General features: G+C 42.7%; 1 protein-coding gene and 1 non-coding gene across 2 annotated transcripts; one reads left to right on the top strand and one right to left on the bottom strand.

Annotated features, from left to right (window-relative positions):
* Positions 1–509: 509 nt before the first annotated feature.
* Positions 510–22,877, top strand: prrc2b (proline-rich coiled-coil 2B). Its single transcript, XM_047569128.1, has 34 exons — positions 510–672; positions 4,277–4,454; positions 4,561–4,738; positions 4,961–5,063; positions 5,145–5,208; positions 5,355–5,498; positions 6,097–6,410; positions 6,505–6,629; positions 6,731–6,894; positions 7,523–7,610; positions 7,714–7,882; positions 8,410–8,746; positions 8,865–9,058; positions 9,206–9,398; positions 9,553–9,757; positions 9,862–11,901; positions 12,140–12,300; positions 12,554–12,669; positions 12,773–12,914; positions 13,170–13,246; positions 13,349–13,636; positions 13,745–13,846; positions 13,932–14,124; positions 14,215–14,312; positions 14,393–14,517; positions 14,652–14,892; positions 14,995–15,159; positions 15,329–15,408; positions 15,505–15,586; positions 15,899–16,129; positions 17,056–20,484; positions 21,599–21,756; positions 21,865–21,969; positions 22,505–22,877. The coding sequence occupies exons 2-31, from the start codon at positions 4,340–4,342 to the stop codon at positions 17,221–17,223; spliced, it is 6,702 nt and encodes a 2,233-aa protein (XP_047425084.1). The 5' UTR covers positions 510–672; positions 4,277–4,339; the 3' UTR covers positions 17,224–20,484; positions 21,599–21,756; positions 21,865–21,969; positions 22,505–22,877.
* trnal-cag lies at positions 20,888–20,970 on the bottom strand. The gene has a single exon. It is a non-coding gene; the product is annotated as a tRNA-Leu (tRNA).

The raw sequence follows: 22,877 nt of genomic DNA, 5'->3' as shown, positions 1-22,877 counted from the left end.
TATTTATACTAAATGAGACCAAAAGCAGTTTATAATTAAGGCATGAAAGGAAGTGGTGCACCAAACCGTTCCTAAATGAGGAACAAAATAAACAAAAAAATATGTTAGACTATTTTGAATATACATCTTATCTAATTTAAATAACAATAGTAATAGTCTATGTGCCTCTAATTGACCTTTATTTGAAACTATATTAACTTTTTAAAGAAGATGCAACAAGTTCTTTATTGATTTTTTTATTAGTAAAAGGTTAGCTAATATTGAACAACCATATGCAAATGTACTTGAAATGTCAATGTGTGTTTTTAGAGTTTTTGTCGTATTATTTTAATTTAATTTAATGCCATAAAAGAATAATAAAGTCTTGGGAAAAAAAAGATCCAGGTAATGAGGTCTTCCTGTAATTGCTGAAGTCAACCAGCAGGAGGCGATGTGTGTATTTGTCTCTCGACGTCGCCGTGTGACGTATGACGCTCTGAGCGGAGCCGAGCCAGCCTACCAACTGACTGCCCTGCTCATTCTCAGGCCGGGTAGGACCCCAGCAACAACACTGCGATCGGTTCAACCTACGAAGATTGGGCTCTACAATCGCCATCCATCCTTTGAATAGACAACATTTTGTGGAAATAGATCACTGTCACTGATCAGAAGATACCCTAAGTTGTTGAACCGGTGAGTTATAAGTGCGGATAAGGTGCATCAAATCTCCCGTTTTGCTTGTCTTTTCCGCTACCCAGTTTTATTGTTGCTTTGTTCTGGGCAGCAGCCATTTTTAATCGCCTTGTCCTACATTCCCATCGCTGCCCTCAGACCGTTCAGAGAGCCAAAGCACGGTTCAAAAATTATAACACGGATCTGGTTGTTTTGCACAGACGCCCACAAAGCAGCCGCGTTTGGTAATGTCAACACAAATGTAAATGCAGCAAAACACATCTGGCCTGACGGGTTGTTTTTGTAATACCACACTGGAAGTTTAACGCCACTGCCGCTTCGCTAGTTTTCCAACAAGCTGCGACTGTCGGAGCCAGCTAGCTAATGCTAACTTTGAGACTGACTGGTTATTCATATTTATCCGTCTAAATAAAAAATATAATCCACAAATTACCTCTGTAGCAAAGCCTAAAATATGGTGGTTTGCACAATAGACACATCTACGGGACCGTTTCCATCGACATTTGATGTTTACATAGCCATTTTCGCTTTAGCTACCAGTTAGCATATTTTCCTACTGAGTGCCAGCAAATACACCTAGGGTTTATTTTGACGTCTCGGTGGATCTGTTATATTTTTATTCCACCGTTTGACTGTTTGGTTTACTTTTACCGCTCGAATTGAGTCGTGTTTTTGTTTTCGTGCAGCGAACTGGCTGGTGTCAGTTTCATGTTAGCATTAGCTAGCAATGAGCCAACGGCACCTACAACTAACGGGAGGTCAAACGTTTTTTACTGGGCCCTAACATTTATTTCATATTTGTACCACACACACACACGCTCACAAACTGTGTTAATTTATCTCGGTTGTCTTGTGGGGTAAAAAAAACACCCAAGATGTCAACATACACGAGACGTGGATAGCGTTAGCTGTCATTGCGTTAGCTTACTTTTCCAACTTGGCTAAATATATAATTTTGCGGTCTTGGGGAATTTTTAGAGTATATCTCGTAGATGAATTTGAAATCATGTCTGGTTTTAAAACACAAGTAAATGAACATTAACGGACATATATTATTCGTTTTAAGTCCCGCCTATGCAGAGATTTAACGGAGCGGCCTCCTCTCCGTCATTAATTCACGACTATACAACTCCAGTGACAGTATGTACCGTTATTTCCACGGTCTCTTTTAATAAGTTGTGCATATATATTAAGCAATATGTACATATACTCGGCTAATTCTGTGTGTCTCTGTAAAAAAAATAGCACTTATTGCTCGTGTATGGTCGTGTCAGGCTTTGCAAATCTCCCCGCATACATTGTTTTGATGCCGTGTTTAACAGGACGCTTTGAAATGTGAGCTTCGGCTGGGCATCTTAAAAATGTTCTACTGCTTTCGGCTCATTTGTCACCCCTGGGCGAATTTTTGTTTTTCCCCTGCATGCTCTTTTTGTTTTTGGTGTTTTGCAGCACTTTTGGAAGTTTACAGCAGGTAGTTGCTGTGTGTTGCTGCATCAATCTGAATGCATTTGAGGTTATTGCTTTTAAGTTTAAAAGGGCTTATGTGATAACAACTTCATGATTTCTTCTTGTTTCTGTCACTGAAACTTGCCACGAGTTCATCGTCATTGTAAAAAAGAATAGATGAACATGATATTTCAGCCGGGAAATGGAAAGGACCCTTGATATAGCAACGTCAATACTCCTTCCATTAGGAACTTCTAACTTCCTTCCATTAAGAACGTGTAATATTATATTTAATTCTGATTTAAACTACTCCTTAAAACTTGGAAGTGTGTATATGTGTTGTATTCTGGTCAAATTGTATAGTTCAGTCAGTGTGTCATATTTTTTTATATAGCACCGTGGGAGCTAGATGCAGTAACCTTTTACACGTAGCCTACACCGGTGTGGGACATTTATACTCGTGCAAACGCTAGTCAGCGCTGCGTCTTTTCTGCTACTTGGGTTAATTTCTGTTTCCACTTCCTGCTCCACTTTCAACAAAGGCGACGGCAACTTTTGCTTGTATCTCCAAACCTCCTCAGTTAACCTTACCAATTCCTTATGAAGCCAAAAGAATTAGTCTCCGGAGATGGAAATACTAAAGTGGAAACACGTTACGACCAAGCAGACCAATCACAGCTCTTGCACGCTGCATCACTGCGGCGCGTAGTTACATTTCTGGGGAGGTGCACATCAGCTACGTGCTTAGGGTCTGCGTAGGTGTTTGCGTTAATCCTCTGCGCCAACTTAACGCAGAAGCCTAAACTGTAATTTTACAGTTTTAATTTATATCTATAGATTTAAGTTTTAAAAAGTTACAGTGGTCCTAGTTTGACGACTAGACAAATACCTGTTCAAGTTTATTTATTTGGATGAAGATGGTACCAGTGTGGTATTTTCTTCCACGAGGACTTTGATTTTGAGTTGTTTGTGGAGCCTTAATGTTGGTAGTGAATGGTTATAGTTGAACATACTGTTACTTTTATATAAATGCTTTGTACACAGTCATTTTACATTCAAGGGCATGCGTAGGCAGTGTATATATTCTGTACGTCAAACATCAGTTTTATTTTTCTAGTATATCTAGTCAGGGCTGTCGCAGTTTTTGTCTGTGTAACACCACAAAATTTATATTACAGGAAGTAAACTATTAGTGACTAAAATAGAGTTCATTGCATCTCAGCGTCCTTACTATGAAAATGCAACAGTGAGAAAATCTGTCAAGAAAGAATTGCAGCTGTCACAGAACAAAGATGTTATGACAAATGTTGCTCTCATGCACCTGATGGGTTAATGTGAGTATATGACAGAGAGAAAAGCTGCACAAATATGGGTTCTTACATATTACTGTATTAGACTTTCACTTATAAGAAAGAAATGGTTTCAGTGATGATGAATACTTCTTCTTGGGTTAATAGTATCTTAAAGACCTTTCCCCACAATGACTAGCAGTCTTTTGTACTTCTCAAAAGCAGAAGTTGAAAAGGTACATCTTATAATTAGGAGTTGTTTTATATTCAGGCCAATACTGTACTTTTTATTTTTACAAAACGGGAATAACTCTACCCTGTCTCTGCCCTGAGGTCCCAGTATGGAAAGCACAGATGTTAAAGTTTAGCAGATGTTATTGCACATAATAGTAATTGTTCATGATTTGATTTGTATCATGTGTAACCTGAATACAAAGAGTATTTTCCCATATGGTTGATGATATGTGAGTCTTGATTAAAGCCGGTATGTGAGTGACTTAAACCAGAACATTAAAATCCAGAGGCACACCATGTGTACGCAACAGACACTGTAATTGTCTTATTTAGGTGCCATGCTTTTAATGTTGTGTGGAGTTTTATCCTCTACAGCTGTTTCATGGTAAACTGACATTCAACACAGACCACAAAAATGTCTCATAAGGATTGTTCAATATCCTTTAATCAGATTGTAAAAGAAATGGAGACACACATTTATCAAAAAGCCACTTCAATACATTTATCAGTGTAGCAATAAATAAGATGCTGTTTAAAAAGGACTTCTTTGTGATATTACTATTATTAAGTTATATTATTCACCCCAGAGGACGAGTAATTCATCCTTCTGTCTGTCTGTACTTCTCTCCTTGCAGAATCAGAAGGCACTGGGAAGAGGCGCAAAGAAAAATTTCCATACTCGATGACAGTACATCGCAATGTCCGATCGTTTGGGGCAAATAACCAAGTCCAAGGATGGGAAAAGCAAGTATTCCTCACTCAGCCTATTTGACAAGTACAAGGGAAAATCAATAGAAACCCAGAAAAACACAGGTATGGCAGATTTTTGTTTCCGTCTTTTTCTTCATCATCATCTTGTTTCGGTTCTTTATTAATTGCTCTGCCCCTTAATATCTTCTCTTGGTTTTCTACCCATTAGTAGTTCCGCGACATGGCTTGCAGAGTCTTGGAAAAGTGGCCACAGCCCGGCGCATGCCCCCACCTGCTCACCTGCCGAGCTTGAAGTCTGAAAACAAAGGAAACGATCCCAACGTGATTATAGTGCCCAAAGACGGTACAGGATGGGCGAACAAGCAGGAACAACCAGAGCAAAAGAGGTAATTCAAGAAAATAGTACAACCTCATCTAATTCATTTTTGAAAACTGTACGACTGAAAGTAAATAAGTTTACTCCCTGAGCTTGGTCGTACTCAGCTGTTCACTTGGTCCAGTTTATCAAAGGGACTTAGCATCGAGTCTTCTGACTGTATCTGCTTTGAATAAATCCTGCAAAACAGATCTTTTACTTTTGCTTCTTTCTTTTTTTTTAAAATTTCTAGTTCTATTGCATCAATACCACAGCTGCCGGAGTTGCAGCCACAGCCGGCTTTACAGAAATCTGTCTCCAATCTTCAGAAGCCCTCACCAGTAGCCAACCAGGAGGTGAATATCAGTGTTCACGCTGTTCCTCAATGTCAGAAAGAAAACTATGGATTGTAACCGCGGGTTTCTTCGTTTTCACAGAACACAAACACAGGTGGACCAAAGCAATGGGCCCAGCTAAATGGAAAGGCAGTAGAGCAAGATGGTGAGTCCTTTCAGATTAATCTACAGTACAGAGGGAGTTGAGTTGAGGACAGGACAATGGTGATTAATCAACTGTCCAGAGTGTTTGCCTCTGTTTGCATAAAGCAGACAATGGTGTATTAATACCTATGCTTTTAATGGCGTCAGGTTCAAGGGCCTCAAACCGACTTCAGCCCTTCTCTCACGAGGAATTTCCCACGCTGAAGGCAGCTGGAGAACAGGACAGAGTTGGCAAGGAAAGAAGCGGCTTCGATCCGTCGTATGGGCCCGGACCAAGCCTCCGCCCCCAGAGTAAGTTCTGTCGTGGCCCTTCCAGCTCTCAGGAACTGGCTGTCAGGCACACAGATAAGCTAATGTGTCTTGGAAAGCAAATTACTGAGCTGGTGGCAAGATTTCTCAACCGCCTGGAAGCTAATAATATCTTTGAAATGCATTAATGGATCTTTAACAAATTATAACAGTCATGGTAACAGGGTAGTTTATGCGGTCCTTCAACAACGCAGTGTTAGGTGGCGGTTGATGTCATGTGCTAACGCTGTTTTCAGGCTAGTATAACTTCACAACAGACATGCTGAGGTATTTCTCACTAATACAGACGTGCTAGCCGCAAGTCTGGCAACTTCCATTAGCTAAAAAATTGGAGACTAGTTATTTTGAATTGACTATTGATACACAGATATTTTACTGACATGTTACAATAAAGTGATTCCTTTCCGTATTGATTTGTGCAAGTAATTGCAATTAGAATATTGTTAAAGTTATAATTTGTGCAATGTTTAATTTATTTTTATTTCCTGTAATCTTAACATCTCCCTTTAGATTGGCCTGGTAATGCAGTTAATCAAGTTCCTAAAGGCTTCCCCTAAAATGTCCCCTTTCTCTCTTAAAGATGTGACGAGCTGGAGGGAAGGTGGTGGCAGGAACCTTCAGCCCTCGTCCCTGACCCTCAGCCTGCCAGCAGATCCTGAGGGTAAACCCACTGCCCTGGGTGAGAACGGCACCCCTCCAGCCTCATCTCACCCCACCTCTGCCACCGGCACCACCACCTCGAGCGTAGTGACGGCTCAGTCACCAGGCCTCGACCCCAAGGAGCCTTCCCTACGACCCGCCCAGCCTGTGCGCAGAACAACCGTCCCTACTGCCCTGCAGTACCAGCTTCATCACACTTCAACTGCTGTTTACCATGACATGTTGCCCGCATTTGTAAGTACCGCATGACTAATGTGACTTGCCGGGCCATTTCCTTAAAACAAAGTCTGCATTTCTCATATGAACACTGTGATGTTTCTGTCCTCAGATGTGCTCTAAAGAGACACGTGAAGCCCCAGGTACTGATCATGTTCCTACCACCGTAGCAGCCCCAGCCAGGTTTGAGAGTAAACCCACTTTTAGGCAGAGTTACAACAAACCTGAACTTGTCAAGTAAGTTACAATTTGTCAAAGTAGTTACTTGTAATGTCTCGGTTTTTAGATGGAGTTCTGGGACGTCCTGCAGTTGTTAATTTATCATTCTACCGTTTCAGTGGTGATGCTAGAAGAGAGAGCCGCTTTGTTCGCGCTCCTCCTCGACTCTCTACTCAGCCAATCCGCAGGCCTGGAGACAGACCACTTCGCCCTGCCATTATTAATCCAGAGGATTTGAAGGATCTGGATGAGCTTGACAATGACTGTGAGGATGGATGGGCCGGTCAGTATTTCTTATTGAGTTGTTTCATTGGCTCCAGGCCTTTTTTTTTTTTAGTATAACGTGATTTGTTTATCTACTTAACTGAACTACATCTATTTCTTCAACTTTAGTATATTTTCTGCCTTCATGGTTTGTCATCTATATTTGTATTCATTTAACAGCGTCAAATATTAGGGATGGTTTATCTGTGATCAGTATATTAATGACCGAAAAGAAAGAATATATTTGTGTATATCTCTATTGCGCATATAGGGGCTTACTATCTGTGTAGAAATGTCAGTGGAGAAGTACACTTGAACAGCAGCTATTTGTGTCTTTTTAACTACGTGTCTTTAAAACTACACAAAGGCTTTGAAGTTTTATCTCTGTATTTGCCCAAATCGAGGACAACTTTAATAGCAGTGCGTAGAGAAACATTTGCCAAATATACATCATGGTACATCAGGGAAAGTCAGTGTTGATGTAATCCAGTTTGATCTGTAGTTTTGAATACCAGTATAATCAGTATATAATGTACACGTAAAATAACCCGGTTCTTTACATACAGCACAACTAAAGTCTGAGTCTTCTAATTAGCAGCTGATTTCATGCAGATGTAAAACCAATCTTTTTCTTTTTCTTTTTTCAGGACTTCATGAAGAAGTTGATTATAGTGAGAAGCTCAAGTTCAGTGATGACGAAGAAGAACACTCTTCCGGAGATAAAAGCAAGATGTGGTAAGAGCGCATTCCTTTCTTTTTTTTTTTTTTTTTTTTTTTTTTTTTTTTTTTTTATAAGTTTTGTCATTTGTAGACGTTGATTTTAACTGTTACTTTTTAGGGCTGAGTGGGAGAGGGAGCGAGAGAACCAGCGGGACTGCCAATCCTCCCTTAGTTCAGGGGAGGCATCTTACCCTCAGGAGGGCCCAGAGGAGAGTTATTCCTACCAACATCACCACCACGAGCCTCCTAGGAAGACGAACGGCAGATACCTCTCTACGGACACCCAGGTAACTACACGCAGTGCAGTGTTTTTCCACTTTGATCCTCCTCTTTTGAGATTGCTTATCTAAGATTAACTCATTGTGATGTTATTCACAGTTAAAACACATCTTGTTCTTAAATCCCTTTTGACTGTGGAACATAAGATAACACCATAGTGCATGTGAATAGCAGCATGCCTTTGCACGCCCCCAAGTCAGACTGTCATTGTGAATTGAGAGAGATGACCTTGCAGTAACCATAGTGATAGCTGTCTGACCACTTCTTATTTGCCAAGCCTTTTTACTTTGCCTGTGAAAAGGATGGATGGCTTGATGGAAGTGCAGCTTGTTCTTCTGCTTTTATGAGTTGTGATGAGAGAAAAATATATAGAAAACTATTATTAAATGGCATATGTGCATTCTTCAAATGTACACACAAAACAAACTATACATAGTTGAGGCCTTCCTTCTCTTTCTATTTTTTATGGAGGGAATCCTAATAAAATAGCAACAACACCTCTGAACTGCCTCTGTACAATCTCTTGGCCCTGCAGAAAAATCCAGGTGAGTCACTGACTGACCAGGATGATCCCCAGCGGCAGTCTCAGACTCAAGCACCGGCGAGGGCAAAGTATGTTTCACCTGAGCTGTCTGAGGCTGTTGAGAGAGCACGCAGGCGTCGGGAGGAGGAAGAGAGGCGTGCCCGCGAGGAACGGCTGGCTGCATGCGCTGAAAAACTCAAAAAACTGGATGAGAAGTTTGGGAAGACTGAAAGACAGATGTCAAGGACAGAGGATGGCCAGAAGGAGATAGAGGGCAAAGAAATCCCGTTGTCCCCAAGCAGGGAGCAGATTAAAAGTCACCCTGAGAACTGGCAGTACAGCACAAAAGGTAAACAAAAACTGCAAAAGCAAGTACTTTTGCACCTTTACGCCTGCATGTTCAATATAAACGGTAAAGAATATTGCAGAAATAACCATTTTTAACCATGTGATCTTATGATATCTAGATGGAAGTGAGTGCCCCCCAGACAACTCTGTTGGCCATAGTTACCGTGAAGATCCTGCCTTCTCTACCTACCGTGGCAGTGAAGATGATGGCCAGGAGCCCTCCTCCCCCTCTGGTGACTACGGTGGGCGCCATCCTTCCAAACCAGTACCACCACGCTTTCAAAAGCAGCCACAACACCACCAGCAGCAGCAGGTGAAAACCAGTTGATGGCCCTTCTCGCTTATGAAGTTTAAATCACATGAATATTTTGGTGGCTTTGTTGTGACGAAAGCATTGTCAGGGCAATGTGGATTTTGCCGACCATGTTTTAAATATGTCTGTTTTATGTGTTTTCTGTAGGAGCAGGTGTTCAAAGTGCAGCCTTGGCAGCAGTCCGGTCACCCTGCTCCATCGGGTTCCCAGCGTGGCTACTACCCACCACATGTTCTTGGTTTTGATCCCCGCTGGATGATGATGCCGCCTTTCATGGATCCCCGCATGACCCAAGGACGATCTCCTGTGGACTACTACCCTGGTCCTGTCCACTCTTCAGGTAAACACTAGACCTTTGTCTACACAAAAAGGTTTCTGTCTAAACACGTTCTCAACTGAAGACATTGCTCCACCTACATTTTTTATTTTTATTTTTTAGTTTTCTTTTGTCGGAAAACAAGGATAACTGCAGTTAGGATTGTTTTTGTTTCCAGGAATGGTAAAACCCATCATGCATCAAGACCATTTGAACAGTCCTGGTTCTGATGAGGGATGCCATCCCAACCTACACCAGGAGAGACGAGCCCCTTCCACTGAGCCTTACCCTGTATGGAACCAAGAAGGTTACCCCTTGCGTAGCTTTACTCCACCTTACCAGAGACAACATGAAAGTTCAGATAGTGGCCAGCCTGAAGAAAGGTTAGTTATTGTTTCATTTATGAACCTTTAATTTTGTAGTCATTCAATGAAAGCAGGAAGCTCTCTTGTATTTTAAGGTTAAGGTTTTCTCCTTATTTCCACAGAGGTGATAGGGCCTCCTCCCAACAGGACTCCTATGAGGAGAGAGCCAATGATTGCCTGACGCACATTCAAGATGATCTCCCACATCATGCTTACCAGAGCAGAGGCTCGGACCGAGAGCTTCATCACCATGACCAAGGCTTGCTCACCACTGCTCAGAACCTCTCACAGAATCCGTCAGAGAGTGAGTACCCAAAACAAGACAAGCATCTGAAAGATGGCCTTGAATCTCACGATGAGACTTTCGATGGGTCCAAAGACAACTGGAAAAGAGATGGAAGCCAGAAACAAGATGGGGGACTCAACAGTGCCCAAAGCCAGTGGTCCGAAGCTAGCTCCAGTTCCAGTAGCAGTATCAGCCAGCCATCTGAGAACAGTGGGCGAACCTTGACTCGCAGAACCGGGCCCATCAAGAAACCAGTCCTTAAGGCTCTCAAGGTCGAAGATAAAGAGAATGAAAAGCCTAAACCTGAGCCTGAGGAGAAGGTTGTCCCCTACCGCCTGGAGAAAGAAGTCCTGACCAATGTTTATGACTTGAAGAAAGATAACCAGCCTGCCACCAACAGGCGTTCAGCCTCACCTGTTATTGAGAAACAGCCTGAAGAAAGGCAGCGTCAGTCACCAGCTCCGAGTAAAATGGACAGGCCCCTGAGCACCCACATTGACGACTCTCCCAAGGAGAGCGCCTGGGGCGGTGGAAAGAACCAGTCACCTAGAGAGAGCCAGGAAAACCGAGAACCCCAGGCACCACGGCGTAATAACTGGATTTTTATTGATGAAGAACAAGCGTTTGGTGGAGTCAGGGGCACAGGGAGAGGCCGCAGTCGAGGCTTTAGGGAATTTAGCTCTAGAGGTGGAACCCGTGGTGGCCGAGGTGGAGATAATCTCAGAGGGCCTTACAACAACAATAACAACGGCAGTGGTGCTCAGCGGGCAGGCAGAGGTCGAGGCCCGCCCCGGGACCTTATCAAGGTTGAGGAGTTCCAGAGGGGTAAGCCCCGTAGGCGAAATGTCAGCGAGACCTTGAGTGAAGCTTCCGAGTACGAAGAACTTCCCAAGAGGCGCCGCCAGAAGGGATCTGAAAATGGAGAAGGTTACACAGAGTCTGGAGAAGTCCGAAAAGCTGATAGAGACTCTTGGAGATCCAACAAAGTGTACACCGATGACCAGGCAGCACCAGACTCCAGAGAAAAGACCAAGGTCGGTAGGGGCTTTGGAGGTCGCGTGTTGCCACCCAGACTGAACGCAGCTGGTGGCTACAGCCGAGGTTTTGGAGGATCCAGGGATATTTCTACGTGGAGAGGCCGTGGACCCCAGTTCAGTGGCGGCAGCAGTGGCTCCATGCAAGAAAATGGCTATGGTCCTGGAGCCGAGACTACTTACACCCGCAGACCCCCAGTGGAACGTGACGCCCTCAAGTACAATCCGAAATTCGCTGGCTCCTTCTTGGAAAATGGCACAGAGGACCGTGAAGGGGAATACTACTTTGACAATGACAACCCTGACAGGCAGATGTTAAGGAGACGACGACCTCCACGTCAAGACAAGCCTCCACGTTTCCGTCGTCTGCAACAAGAGCGTGAGCCTGGGTCAAACCAATGGACAAGTGATGAGTACATAAATGGTGACTTTGCAAATCCCTGGCCGGGTCGCTCCAAAGGCACTGCAGATGACAACTGGCCCAGTGGCCATTACTCTGGGCGCTCTAGCCAGCACGGTCAGGCGGAGGAATGGGAGACGGGATCGGACAACAGTGAGTTCAGTGACTGGAGAGAGAAGCGAGGTGGAAGCGGAGGTGTTGCTACACAGGGACATGGTGACATCCCCTCAGATTCTGGCCATAGTGAACCAGGCTCTGTCGAGAAGAGGGAGCTTTCCAAGAGAAGCTTCTCCAGTCAGAGACCTTTGGTGGAACGGCAGAACAGGAAAGGAGAGCCGTCACTGCTGGATGCGAGCAAGATGACTCGTGCATCTGATAATCCTCCCACGTTGTCCTCTAACAGGAGTGATTCTTGGCAGAATGGAGGGACTTCTTGTAAGAGGTGAGGCGAATAATAGAACTAACATTAGTAGTTATAGGCAATGCTATGCTTGGCTTACTGCTGCACTTGGCAATTATATTGGTCCATTTTGCTTCAGGGCTGCTTGTTATACTTCCTTAGAAACCAAATTGACATTTGACCTTTGTGTATTCTAGATTATGCTTTTACAGCACCACTTTATATTCAACTTAAAAGCCACATCCAATGCATCTTTCTTCCCTCTCTTTACTGTTTTCAGTCGGAGTCCAGATGATTCAGGCCCAGTCTACAGCATAGAGCAGCCGCCAGAGGATAGAGAGCCCAGTGACCCCTCAGGGAAGAAAATGGACAAGGATCTGAAGCCTGGACCTGTCAAGACAGACATTGCTGAACCTCTCTCACAGCTCAGCAGCTACACAAGTAAGTCGAACTTTTGTTTTCTCAATGATGAAATGCAGTAAACCACAGGCTATCAACACCGAAAAAACCCTGGTCACGTAGGATTGCAGTCTATAGTTTTTGGAAGGGTGCTGCTTTTATTCATAAGTTAAAACACCTAACAGCTGTGTACGTTTTGGTACTAACTGACAAATCAGTTACAGAAATGCACGTAACATTGCAGTTTTTGACTGTCTACAGATGATTTTGCACTTAATACATGCTTGTTTTGTAGTTGAGGGAGATACAGGGGGACCTGGTTCGAATCCAGACGGATACCAGGATGGCTTATCCAAAAAGCAAAGACGTCCACAGGAAGATGATAGAAGGAGGAAGGAACAGGGAACCAGTGTAAGTTAAGCATATACGCAATCCACATGCTCACTAATTCTGGTAAGAATTAACAAGACATGCGTAGTTTAACTGAGTTATGAACATCTTTCACCCATATTAGGTGCCGGTGAAAAACAGAACCATCACATCCAAGATACCACCGCGCTTTGCCAAAAAGCAGGGAAGCATGAGCATTGAACAACCCGAGGATGCAATTTCTTCCAACAATCTTGGAACTGAAATTTGGGAGACCAACAGCTCAGGTAGAATTAGATCCAGTGTCTGTTAGTGTTTTGTTTTTGATACCTTTTGTTTAGCAGAAACCTTACTGCAAACCTATTGACTTAATCATGGCATGTAGCAGGACGCATAGTTTTAGTAGTTATGGACACTATTGATGCAAAATTGTATTTGTCACGTTTGAATGGAAATTGTGTGCGAGACAAATTGATTGGATTCCTCCAAAATATTCACTAGTGGCATTTATGACCTCCTGATTTCTTTTGTTTTTTTAAAAGCTCTTTCAGTGCAATCTTCAGGTGGAGACTCGTGGACTAAACAGGTGTCTTACGCTGGGAGTGAGCCCAACTCTGAGGTATTGCATAATTATTATTCTTATACACTTATTCTTTGCAATAATAAATTAGTTGCATCTGTATTCAACTAGTTAGATAAACGTGCACCTTTTCATCTTCAGGACTCCGATCCTGGCCCAGAACAGAGTAAAGAGCAGCACAAACCAGGGCCCATTGGAAATGAACGCTCCCTGAAGCACCGTAAGGGCTCTGAAGGTGTGGATCGGCTGGAAGGTGGCCCTATCACACCAGTCAACGGCGTGGACCTCCATGTGGATACGGTGCTACCTGTGCCTCCTATTGAGTTTGGTGTCAGTGCCAAAGACTCAGATTTCAGTCTACCACCGGGTTCTACACCAGTGCCTGTGTCCAATCCTGTAAACAAGCTTCAGGACGCACTTACCACCAATGTGAGTAATTAGGATTCTGCTTTTGTGGATTCTTTTTTTTTTTTTAAAGAAAGTGTCTTTTCCTTGTTTATGTCGACATGCAATTGATTAAGACTAAACATTTTTCAGACGGCTCTCAATCAGGGTATCCCCATGCTGCGTTCCAACCACCTGCAGCCTGGCATTAACCTCAACCCTATATCCTTCCCCAGTGCCGACCTCACTCTCAAGGTATTCATCGTCTCAAATATGTGACTCGGTGCGATTGCTCGGTGTAAAGTCAAACAAAAATGAACTTTAAATTATTTTCCTCCAGATGGAGTCAGCACGTAAAGCGTGGGAGAACTCCCAGTCTCTGCCTGAGCAGGGCTCTCCTGGTGGAGGTGCTTCGGGTGCCCAGCCTCCCTGCAGTGTTGGCTCATCCACTGGTGTCAGCTACAGTTCTTTTGGAGGCGTTTCCATGCCTCCAATGCCTGTTGCATCAGTTGCGCCCTCCATGTCCATGCAAGGTAAAACTATATTACCTTTTACTTGTTTCTTGAGGGTGACATTTTTGAGGACTTGAGCTAATAGCCTGTTGGTTCTTGTCCCTGATGCAGGTAATCATATTCCCCCATTGTACTTGGATGGTCACGTCTTTCCAAGCCAGCCGCGCCTCGTACCTCCCACCATGACCCAGCAACAGACCTACCAACAGGTACAAAAAATAAACAGTAAAAACAGTTTGGCTCGTCCAGCAGCAGATTGTCCTGATGTCACATGTGCTCATCCATGCAGGCTGCAGCCCAGCAGATCCCCATCTCTCTACACACATCTCTTCAGGCTCAGGCTCAGCTGGGGCTTCGGGGTGGTCTACCCGTCTCTCAGTCCCAAGAGATGTTCAGCTCCATTCCTCCCTTCAGGTACTGCCAGCTCACTTTCTCAAGGAATTCCCTCTGGATTTATTCATCTGTTTCACAAGTTATGATCGTCTCTGTTATATATCTGGCACGTATAGCTTCATTTTTTCACTTGTGCTGCTGTCTTACTTTACTAGGTCCCAGGTTTACATGCACCCCAACCTGTCACAGCCCAGCCCCATGGTGCTATCAGGCGGAGCCCCTCTCAAGGGCCCTTACTCTGCTTTCCCTGGTATGCAGCCGTCAGACATGGTCAAGCAGCAGTCGGGCTCTCACTACCAGCCTATGAACGGCAGCCAGCAGCTAGTTTATGACAGCCAGATGAACCAGGGGCCCGGCATGGGTTCCTCACAATTAATGGACTCTCAACTCATCCAGGTTAGTAGGTCGTTGAAGCTCTGTCTCAAGATGTTATATTTCATTTTAATCCAACAAGAATCTCCCCTTTAAACATGAACATTTGCATTTAATTTCCCCCAGGTGACTATGCCCCTGCCTGGCTCTCAGCTGCGCTACGGCTCAGCTCAGCAACATCTCATCCTCCCACAGTCTATTCAGCTGCAACAGGGACAGAACTTGTCAGTGGGAGCCCCGCGACGAATGCTGCCACCAGGCTCTCAGGCAGTCATGACTGGCAGCAGAGAGGTGAGCTTTGCCAATTGAACTGCGATCATGTTAAATCAATTCCATCCTACGAGAGCATGCCCAGATCTGCACAATTCACCACTCGTATTTCATTTTTATGGTTTACACCAGCCACACTAATGGAAATAAGCAGTGTGGAGCTCAGCCTGTGTCTGTCTTTTGTCGTCAGGGCTCACAGATGGAAATGAAAGGTTTCCAGTTCTCTGATAAGCCCAGTCATTCGCCAGGCATGTCTGGAGGTTCATACAGGTGGGTGGAGATGATTCGTAGAGTCGTATTCTGTTATTTTATCGTGGTTTGTTTGTAGGACTACCTTTATTTTCTTTCTCCCCTTTTCTCCATCAGGCCTGGTTCTGCCAGCCCCAGTGGAAAAAACTCCGGTCCTGGGGGGCCAGTAGGTCCTCTTCCTACACATTTTGCTCAGCAGGTATGTATCTTACACATTTGTTGATATATATATTTATTTATTTAATCAGGCTATTTTTAAGCTTGGGCAAATACTGACGGTTTGACTGATTAAATGCACCAAATTATCATTGCCTGTCTTTATGCGCAATTCAAATACCATGCACGCATTCTTTTTTTTTTTATATAGAAATATATATATTAACTCGAGCATTTGCGCCAAGTCTGAAAAAGCCTTAATAAATTCAATACTAGCATGCTAATTATTTGTGTTTCATTTATTTCCCACCCCTCCGTCTACTTCCCCCTCCACCGCTCCCATGGCCGTGAACAGGTTCAATCTGCTCAAGGCGGCATGGTGATGCACATGCGCCCCCCCACCACAGGCCCTTTCCCCACCACCACAGGCCATTTCCCTAACCCCATACAAAGACCTGGCATGCAAGGCAACAAGCCTGTCATCATCCGCTCCACCCCTTACCCTAATCCCGGCCGCGACCCCTCCCACTCCACCCCTCCTTCGGCCCCCGAGCCCCAAGTCAAAGGGCCAGAAGATGGCATGAAGGTGAGCCACCCACTGTAAATATAGGTAATTTGATTTTATCCATTTTCTTTCTTCTATGTTTGAATTGATTTTTGTGATCTTGTGTTGTTAAGACGTATCTAGGACAGTATGTTATATATTGTTTATAATTATATTGAAATCGAGTTTATAGAGTAACACTAAGCAATGAACAATATATGCATTTTATTTGAACGTTTTTCCTTGTTGTAACGGTAACATCTTTTGTCTCCTTAGTCATAAATCAGTTATCAACAAAGACTTGTACTGATGATGAGTTTAAAGTGCAGCTTCAGTAACTAGTAAAATGTAGTCTGTGTGAAGGTGGCGTCATTGTGAGAAATGGGCAGTTTGTGTTTGCATGTTTGTTTAAATGAGTCAAATAAGATGTTTGTAGATGGTCAAGAATCTTGCTGTGTTTTCAAACCTAAGCAAATGAGCAAAAAACTGGTAATGGAAACTATACATAGTATCTCTAAATCACTTTTACGCTCTCATGAGGTGGCTTTCCGGATGTATTGATACAACAGTTTATCACAAAAGTGCATTTCCCCGTCACCGGAGATGACTCAGCAGGTCATGTGACCAGTTCAATTGAAGTCCATCTTCCCCAAAGTGAAATCTCACGAGACGAGACTTTACAAGAATTACAGCTCATTCGCAAAACACTGCTTTCATTTTGAGAAAATCCGTATGAAAACACAGCTACTGTTAATTAAAAACTGAAATATTTCAGTAACCGGTGACCAGTCATCGCTAACACCGTGCTTCTCCCGTAAAACAATGAATGAATTTCCAAAAACTGTTCACCGTCTCTGAGCATCATATGTGGATAGTCCCACTACTGTTTTATGAATGCATGAAAATATATTGCTTTGCCAGGTGTCGTGGGCTGTGGGTCTCGGTAACTCTGCGTCTTGTTTGTGCAGAATAAAACGATGCGAGACGTGCGCAAGGCGGTGGGGGAGGGCAAAGTACCATCCGGGGGCATGACCAGCAAACTCCAGGAGCCCCTGCCCTCCTCGGGTCAGGCCAAACCAGCACGCACCGGAGCCATCAAACCCCAGGCTGTCAAAGTAGAAGAGGGCAAGGCATAACAATGGACCTTAAACTCCTCATCAACACAACGCCTGCCAACACAAAGCTCCTTGACCAACGTCTGAGCCTTCTCAAACCACCTTAGCCCAAGGCGCCAAGGCAAGGGGCATGCATTGTAACGTACTGCCCCTCTTGAACTCTCAGAACTTGGACACTATATTTCACACCACGTATAGAGATATATAAATATATATATATATATATATATAAATATATATATATATGCATACACACAAACAGTCTTTTAAACAGATCTCTTCAAGGTCCTCATTAATTTATTATTAGTCACTTTTAAGGGGAGATTGGTAATGAGGAAAGACATTTTGTTTATTGTGTTTTTTCTCTGAAGTGGGGACAAGGAAGATGACCAACTCGGATGGTTCATTTTTTTCATACCGTTTTGCCAAAACCGTATTTACTCCCTGTTTATGGACCGAAGCCTTTAAGACCAGGCACACACTCGATACAATTTACCACGAGAAGCAAAGTCTGTTCGGATTTTTTTTTTTTTTTTTTTTTAACAAATTTGAAATGCAGTGGGGCACTTCTTTTGTCATTTTTTTTTCCTTTGGTGTTTTGCTGGTAAATAAAAGTTGCAGTTATGACCACCCATTCACGCTATTGTTAAAGGACTTATTTTATTAACCCAGAAAATAAAAATGAAAAAAACAAAAACAAAAAAAAAAACCTAACCCCAATTTTTTGGACATCACTGCATGTCGTCATAGCAGAAGTCGAGCGCGTCACACCCAGAAACGCATCGTCTGGGGGCACACACGAACTGTGGCAAAAAACTTCTCTGACTGGTAGAAACTATTTCTTTCCTTAAAACTGTTACTTGCTTTTCCATTCTGTTGCTCACTTCGTTCTGTGCGTAACTCGAACGACAAAAAAAAAAAAAAAGACGGGACATTTCACCAAAATCATGTCGCTTCCATTGGAACTTCACTGGCGTTGGCACGGCGTGTGCATGTGATGTGCTGAACGTGTGCGTAAACTTGCGGGACTCCTGCCTAGAAGCTAGCGACATTTGTCACAAAGAACTCAAAGCACCTGAACTCTGCATCGGCTGTGTGGAATTTTTGATCGAGGCGGCATCAATTTTGGGGCTCGTTGTGATGTTCGGGGATGGGTCGGGGAAAGGGGGGGGGGGGCATTCACCATTGTAAAAGAGCCTCCAAAAAACAACTGATTGAAACGTTTGCTTTCTTATCGCTTTGCTTGGGTTGTTACGAATCAAGTTGTCTGTTTATGAACATGTGATGTAAGTGATTTTTTTTTTATTTTACATCCCTCAGCCTGCTTCTTTTTTTTTTTTCTTTCAATGCTCCTTGAAGATTTTTTTTTCCCTCTTTTAATTTTGATCCTATCCCACTTAACAATGCGGTGGAGAAGTCTCATCAACGTTTGATTATTGAACATCTGGTCTCTGACGTGGCACTAGCAATAAATGCAGGCTAACTATACTCACAATCAGGGTCCAAATGAAACTTTTCTGTTCAAAGCTAACGATCACAAATGAGGGGTGTTTAGCGTCGCTTGTTGAAATAAAATGCGATCTTTGCTTGAGCTTTTTTTTTTTTTTTTTTTTGTGTGTGTGTGTGTGTGTGTTTGAGCACAGCAGTTCCAGTGGACTACGAAGGACTTTTTAAAGTGTTTGTTCTATTTTAAAATGTGAAGCTGTTGCAATCATCATTTATTTTGTTTCTTTTGTAATGGACACATTTTGAAACTCACAATGCCAACGTCATAACTGGTTAAATGTTACTGCTTACTATAATGCTCCATGACACTACAAAATGTTTATCTTTATGACAGTGTTTCACTGGTATATGTGTATATGCATACTTAACTGTACAGTCGGGCCTCGTCGACGGTGACGGGCTCAAAAGTCATATTTCATTTTAGATATTGTGGCACTATAAAGGATTTAATGTTGAAAAAGGTCACTGTGTTCTCAGAATGGACTGCTTTCACTTATTGGTAGGTCTGTCGGGCTTGGAGTGTTTTTGGCTCTTATCCCTTTCTGCAAGAGATGCTTCTCATCAATGTACCTGCACCAAAATGTTACCCAGAGTTTTTTCCTTTTTTTTTTTTTTTTTTGTATTTTTAAGATGCATATTTCTTTTTTCTTTTTTTCTTGTCAGAGGACCAGTGCTTTCTACAGCTGATCCAGCATTCTATTTATCCTACCTGACCTTTATCCTTTCAGGTATTTGGTCATTACTTTCCCTCGTTTAAAGGAAAAAAAAAAAAGCTTATTGAAAGAAAAGAAATAAAGCAGTTGTGATTTCTTAAATGTACTGTTGATTCTGTATTCTCACTTTGGCATTGTAACCGTGCTTCATATTCGTACGAAAGCGGGAATGGATTTGGAGTTGACACTTTTATATGGAAGCTCAAAAGAGAAGAAGAGCTTTGGTCTTTACGCTCTCCTGGTGACTTACTGGTGTTTAATGCGAAAAAAGTATTGATAAATTGAAGTGGAAGGACGTGCCGGGGGGGGAATTACTTCATTGTGCTTTTATTGCGCGTGTACACACTTGCGCGCGCACACACGCGTGCATATGTGCGTTTGTGCCTAAGCTTATGCAGGTGTGTACAGTGTACATGCTTATGTGCATGTGTGTCTACACGTGTGTGTGTGTGTGTGTGTGTGTGTACATGCGTACGTACACATTGTCCAAGATGGTCGTGAAGGGGTAAAAAAAAGAATATAACTCGGCAGCTCATGATCACTGGATTCCGATCGCCAAAATTCAGTTTGGGGTGGGGGACGCCGCTTAATCATCAGTTATTTATCCCATCATTTACACATGCACAGACAGCTGCCGAAAAAAAAAAGAAAATGCGGACCCCTATGCGCTGCATATAGTGCATACTCACTTTTGCGCCACTGTCAGTAGTCTTTATGAAACAAAACCAAAAAAATGAGTTACATTTGGGGTCACACGTAGTGAAAAATCACTATATTTTGAATGAATACACATTGGGATTTCTGTACGGTTAAATAACTACCGAAACACGCTGTTAAGTTTTAGTTTATTTCTTATTTTGTGATGTCTTCTGTGCCTGTTGTACCACGTGACGCGGTACGTGTCAAATTCCGAAGATTTTTTCGGACAAAAGAGGCGAGTCCAGACGAAGAGAGGGAGAGAGCCCTAACTCCGTGTGTGTGCGGAGTGAGGAAGACTTGTGCTTTGGTTTGTTGCCGAATTATCTTCGAGCGGTTTGAGTGTTTTTCACGGCTGATAAACGAGGTAACTTTTTGTTTGTCTGTTTAAAACTTCACATCTCCATTGTCGCAGTCTGAGGACAAAATGTGGATGTTTTCACTGCTGCTCTGCAGGACAAATAACTTTAGAAAAATACTAACCCGGCACACGTATTTTTTTTTCTTTCTTTTTTCCACTTGAAACTCTGAATAACTTGCTTCTTGCATGTTAGTTGAAGAAATCCAGTAACAGTTCAGGACGAGTGGGATAAACTTTGCAAATACTTAGAAGCCAAAAACATGGCAGCCATTTTACCTGGATTCAGGTAACTATATAGGTTACGGATGGAAATCAGTTAATGTTGCGTTAACATTTGATTCACGCTTCAAGCTTCAAATTGTTTAATCATAACTGGAGACTCTCTAAAAGTAAACACGCAAAACGTATTTGTCAGAAGTGGGATTCGAACCCACGCCTCCAGGGGAGACTGCGACCTGAACGCAGCGCCTTAGACCGCTCGGCCATCCTGACGTGACGTAACGAGGATGCGCTCCACAGTCATCATCTTCCGATACTCATTTTGGGTGGATGAGGATTTCTGCTGATGTGTAGCCTGTCTACGTTACAACATTAATAAATTTGATTGTAAAGGTGCACTCTATAACCCATAGGGTGCTTGTGATTACTGGATTCACATCCAGTGAAGCTATAAGTCAATATATGCCCACAGTGTAATCGTATGATGCTGAATTAGACCAAGAAATCTGCTGTACAGATAACAACATTTGATCTGAATCAGGAAAAATGCCATTAATAGAGCAATTTGAGATGTATTAATGGTGTTAAGTGTGTCAGTCCTTTTTATTGTTTTGCCCAATAGTGCTACTGTTGTGCTGCTGCTTCGCTGTGTTCAAATGTTGAGATAAATTTATAGTTACAAAACACTGCAGCAAGTTTGTTCCACTGCAGCACAGGATGTTCTTCTGCAGGAAATGTGTGTGGAGTCAGAGCTGTGTCTCCCTCTGGTGGGTTGTTCTTAATAGTCTGTAAAAATCCAATAACGTTGATGAATTTATCTATCTTAGAACGTGCCCATTTATCATCAAAACTGTTGTGTAATAGTATCAGGTTTGTAAGCCAATGTGTCTTTTATCAACAGGTCTGTTAGTGTGACCCAGGATGGCCAGTAAGGGCAGCGTCAGGCCAGACGAAGGCCTGATGATGATGCAGGAACTTGACGACCGCCTTAAAGAGCAGATCGACAAACTGGAGCATGTTCGCCTTGCTGCAGTTGAAGTGAAGGACAGCTTGTCTGGGGTACATTATTCGCAATCTATAATAATAATAATAAAAAAAAGAATCTTTAGTCAGAATTAGTTTTAAATGAGCTTTCTTCTACGTTGACGTTATTTTCTCCCGATACAGAGCCACGGTGATCTGACCCAGTCTATCAACGAACATCTGGAATGGCTGAGTCACTTGTCGGATCGAGTAGAAACTCTTCATATGAACACAACTGTTTTCATTCAGGTAGGAAACAGATGGATTTACTGATGAGATTTGGGCAATGCCCATGCAAGAGTTGCAGTTTTATTCACAAAGCATATTTAAAGACAAGACGTTGAACAAACTGCTGTGTAAAAAGTACAAAGTGCTGTTGGAAAAGCAATAAAAAATAATACTGAACACAACCATAGTAAAAGATGAATGGCTCATATATAGATTCTGCAAATTCTACAAGAACATATTACATAAAAAAAAAAAAAATCTAATTGTGCACTTATTGACTTACTATCACCTTTGCTAGATATTAACATTAATGACCGTTCAGCAGTATTTATATTACATTTTAAGAGTTGTTTAACCTTGCATATGAAATGCTCAATTTTCATAATAATTGTTTAATTGCCGCATTTATTAACTCATATTTTCTACTGGGTGCGACCAGAGTTAAAAGTGAACAGAAATAACATTAAAACGTTTGATTATGTTATGTATGAAGGTAGTAACTCATCCACTCAATTACTGAGCGTGGGACTTAATTATTCTCCTTTATGTTTTCTAGATGAATCCAAAACCTCGCGCGTGGTCTGGCAAACAGGGTTCCAGGCATGGCTACCGCTTGGGTCGTCTCCACCAGGGAGACGATGTCATGTCGGAGTTTGGATGGTCTCCACATCGCACTCGACGCAACAGCGACGCTGCCTCTGAAATGTCCTGTAACTGGTGAACATGTAAACGGTCCCGTGTGTCAGCTAAGGTTACGAAATGAAAATAAAATAACATTTCATTTTTACTGTTACATAGTCACACATTTCTATGCCACGTTTTACATGTAATTTAATGATTTTCCATTTAAGCTTTTTGTCGTGTATGTCGTTTATAATGTTTCTGAACATGCAAGATTTTTAATAAAAGTGTGGTGCATGACCATGCCA

This window comes from Mugil cephalus, chromosome 19 (genome assembly GCF_022458985.1).
Source record: "Mugil cephalus isolate CIBA_MC_2020 chromosome 19, CIBA_Mcephalus_1.1, whole genome shotgun sequence".
Taxonomy (NCBI): domain Eukaryota; kingdom Metazoa; phylum Chordata; class Actinopteri; order Mugiliformes; family Mugilidae; genus Mugil; species Mugil cephalus.
This window is presented reverse-complemented; position numbering and strand designations above follow the sequence as displayed.

Bases quoted from the DNA above. Each gene is read 5' to 3' on its own strand.
- prrc2b (XM_047569128.1), top strand. From the start codon at position 4,340: ATGTCCGATCGTTTGGGGCAAATAACCAAGTCCAAGGATGGGAAAAGC. The intron at 6,630-6,730 runs GTAAGTTACAAT...CTACCGTTTCAG, and splicing joins AACAAACCTGAACTTGTCAA to TGGTGATGCTAGAAGAGAGA. The intron at 12,670-12,772 runs GTAAGTTAAGCA...CACCCATATTAG, and splicing joins GGAAGGAACAGGGAACCAGT to GTGCCGGTGAAAAACAGAAC.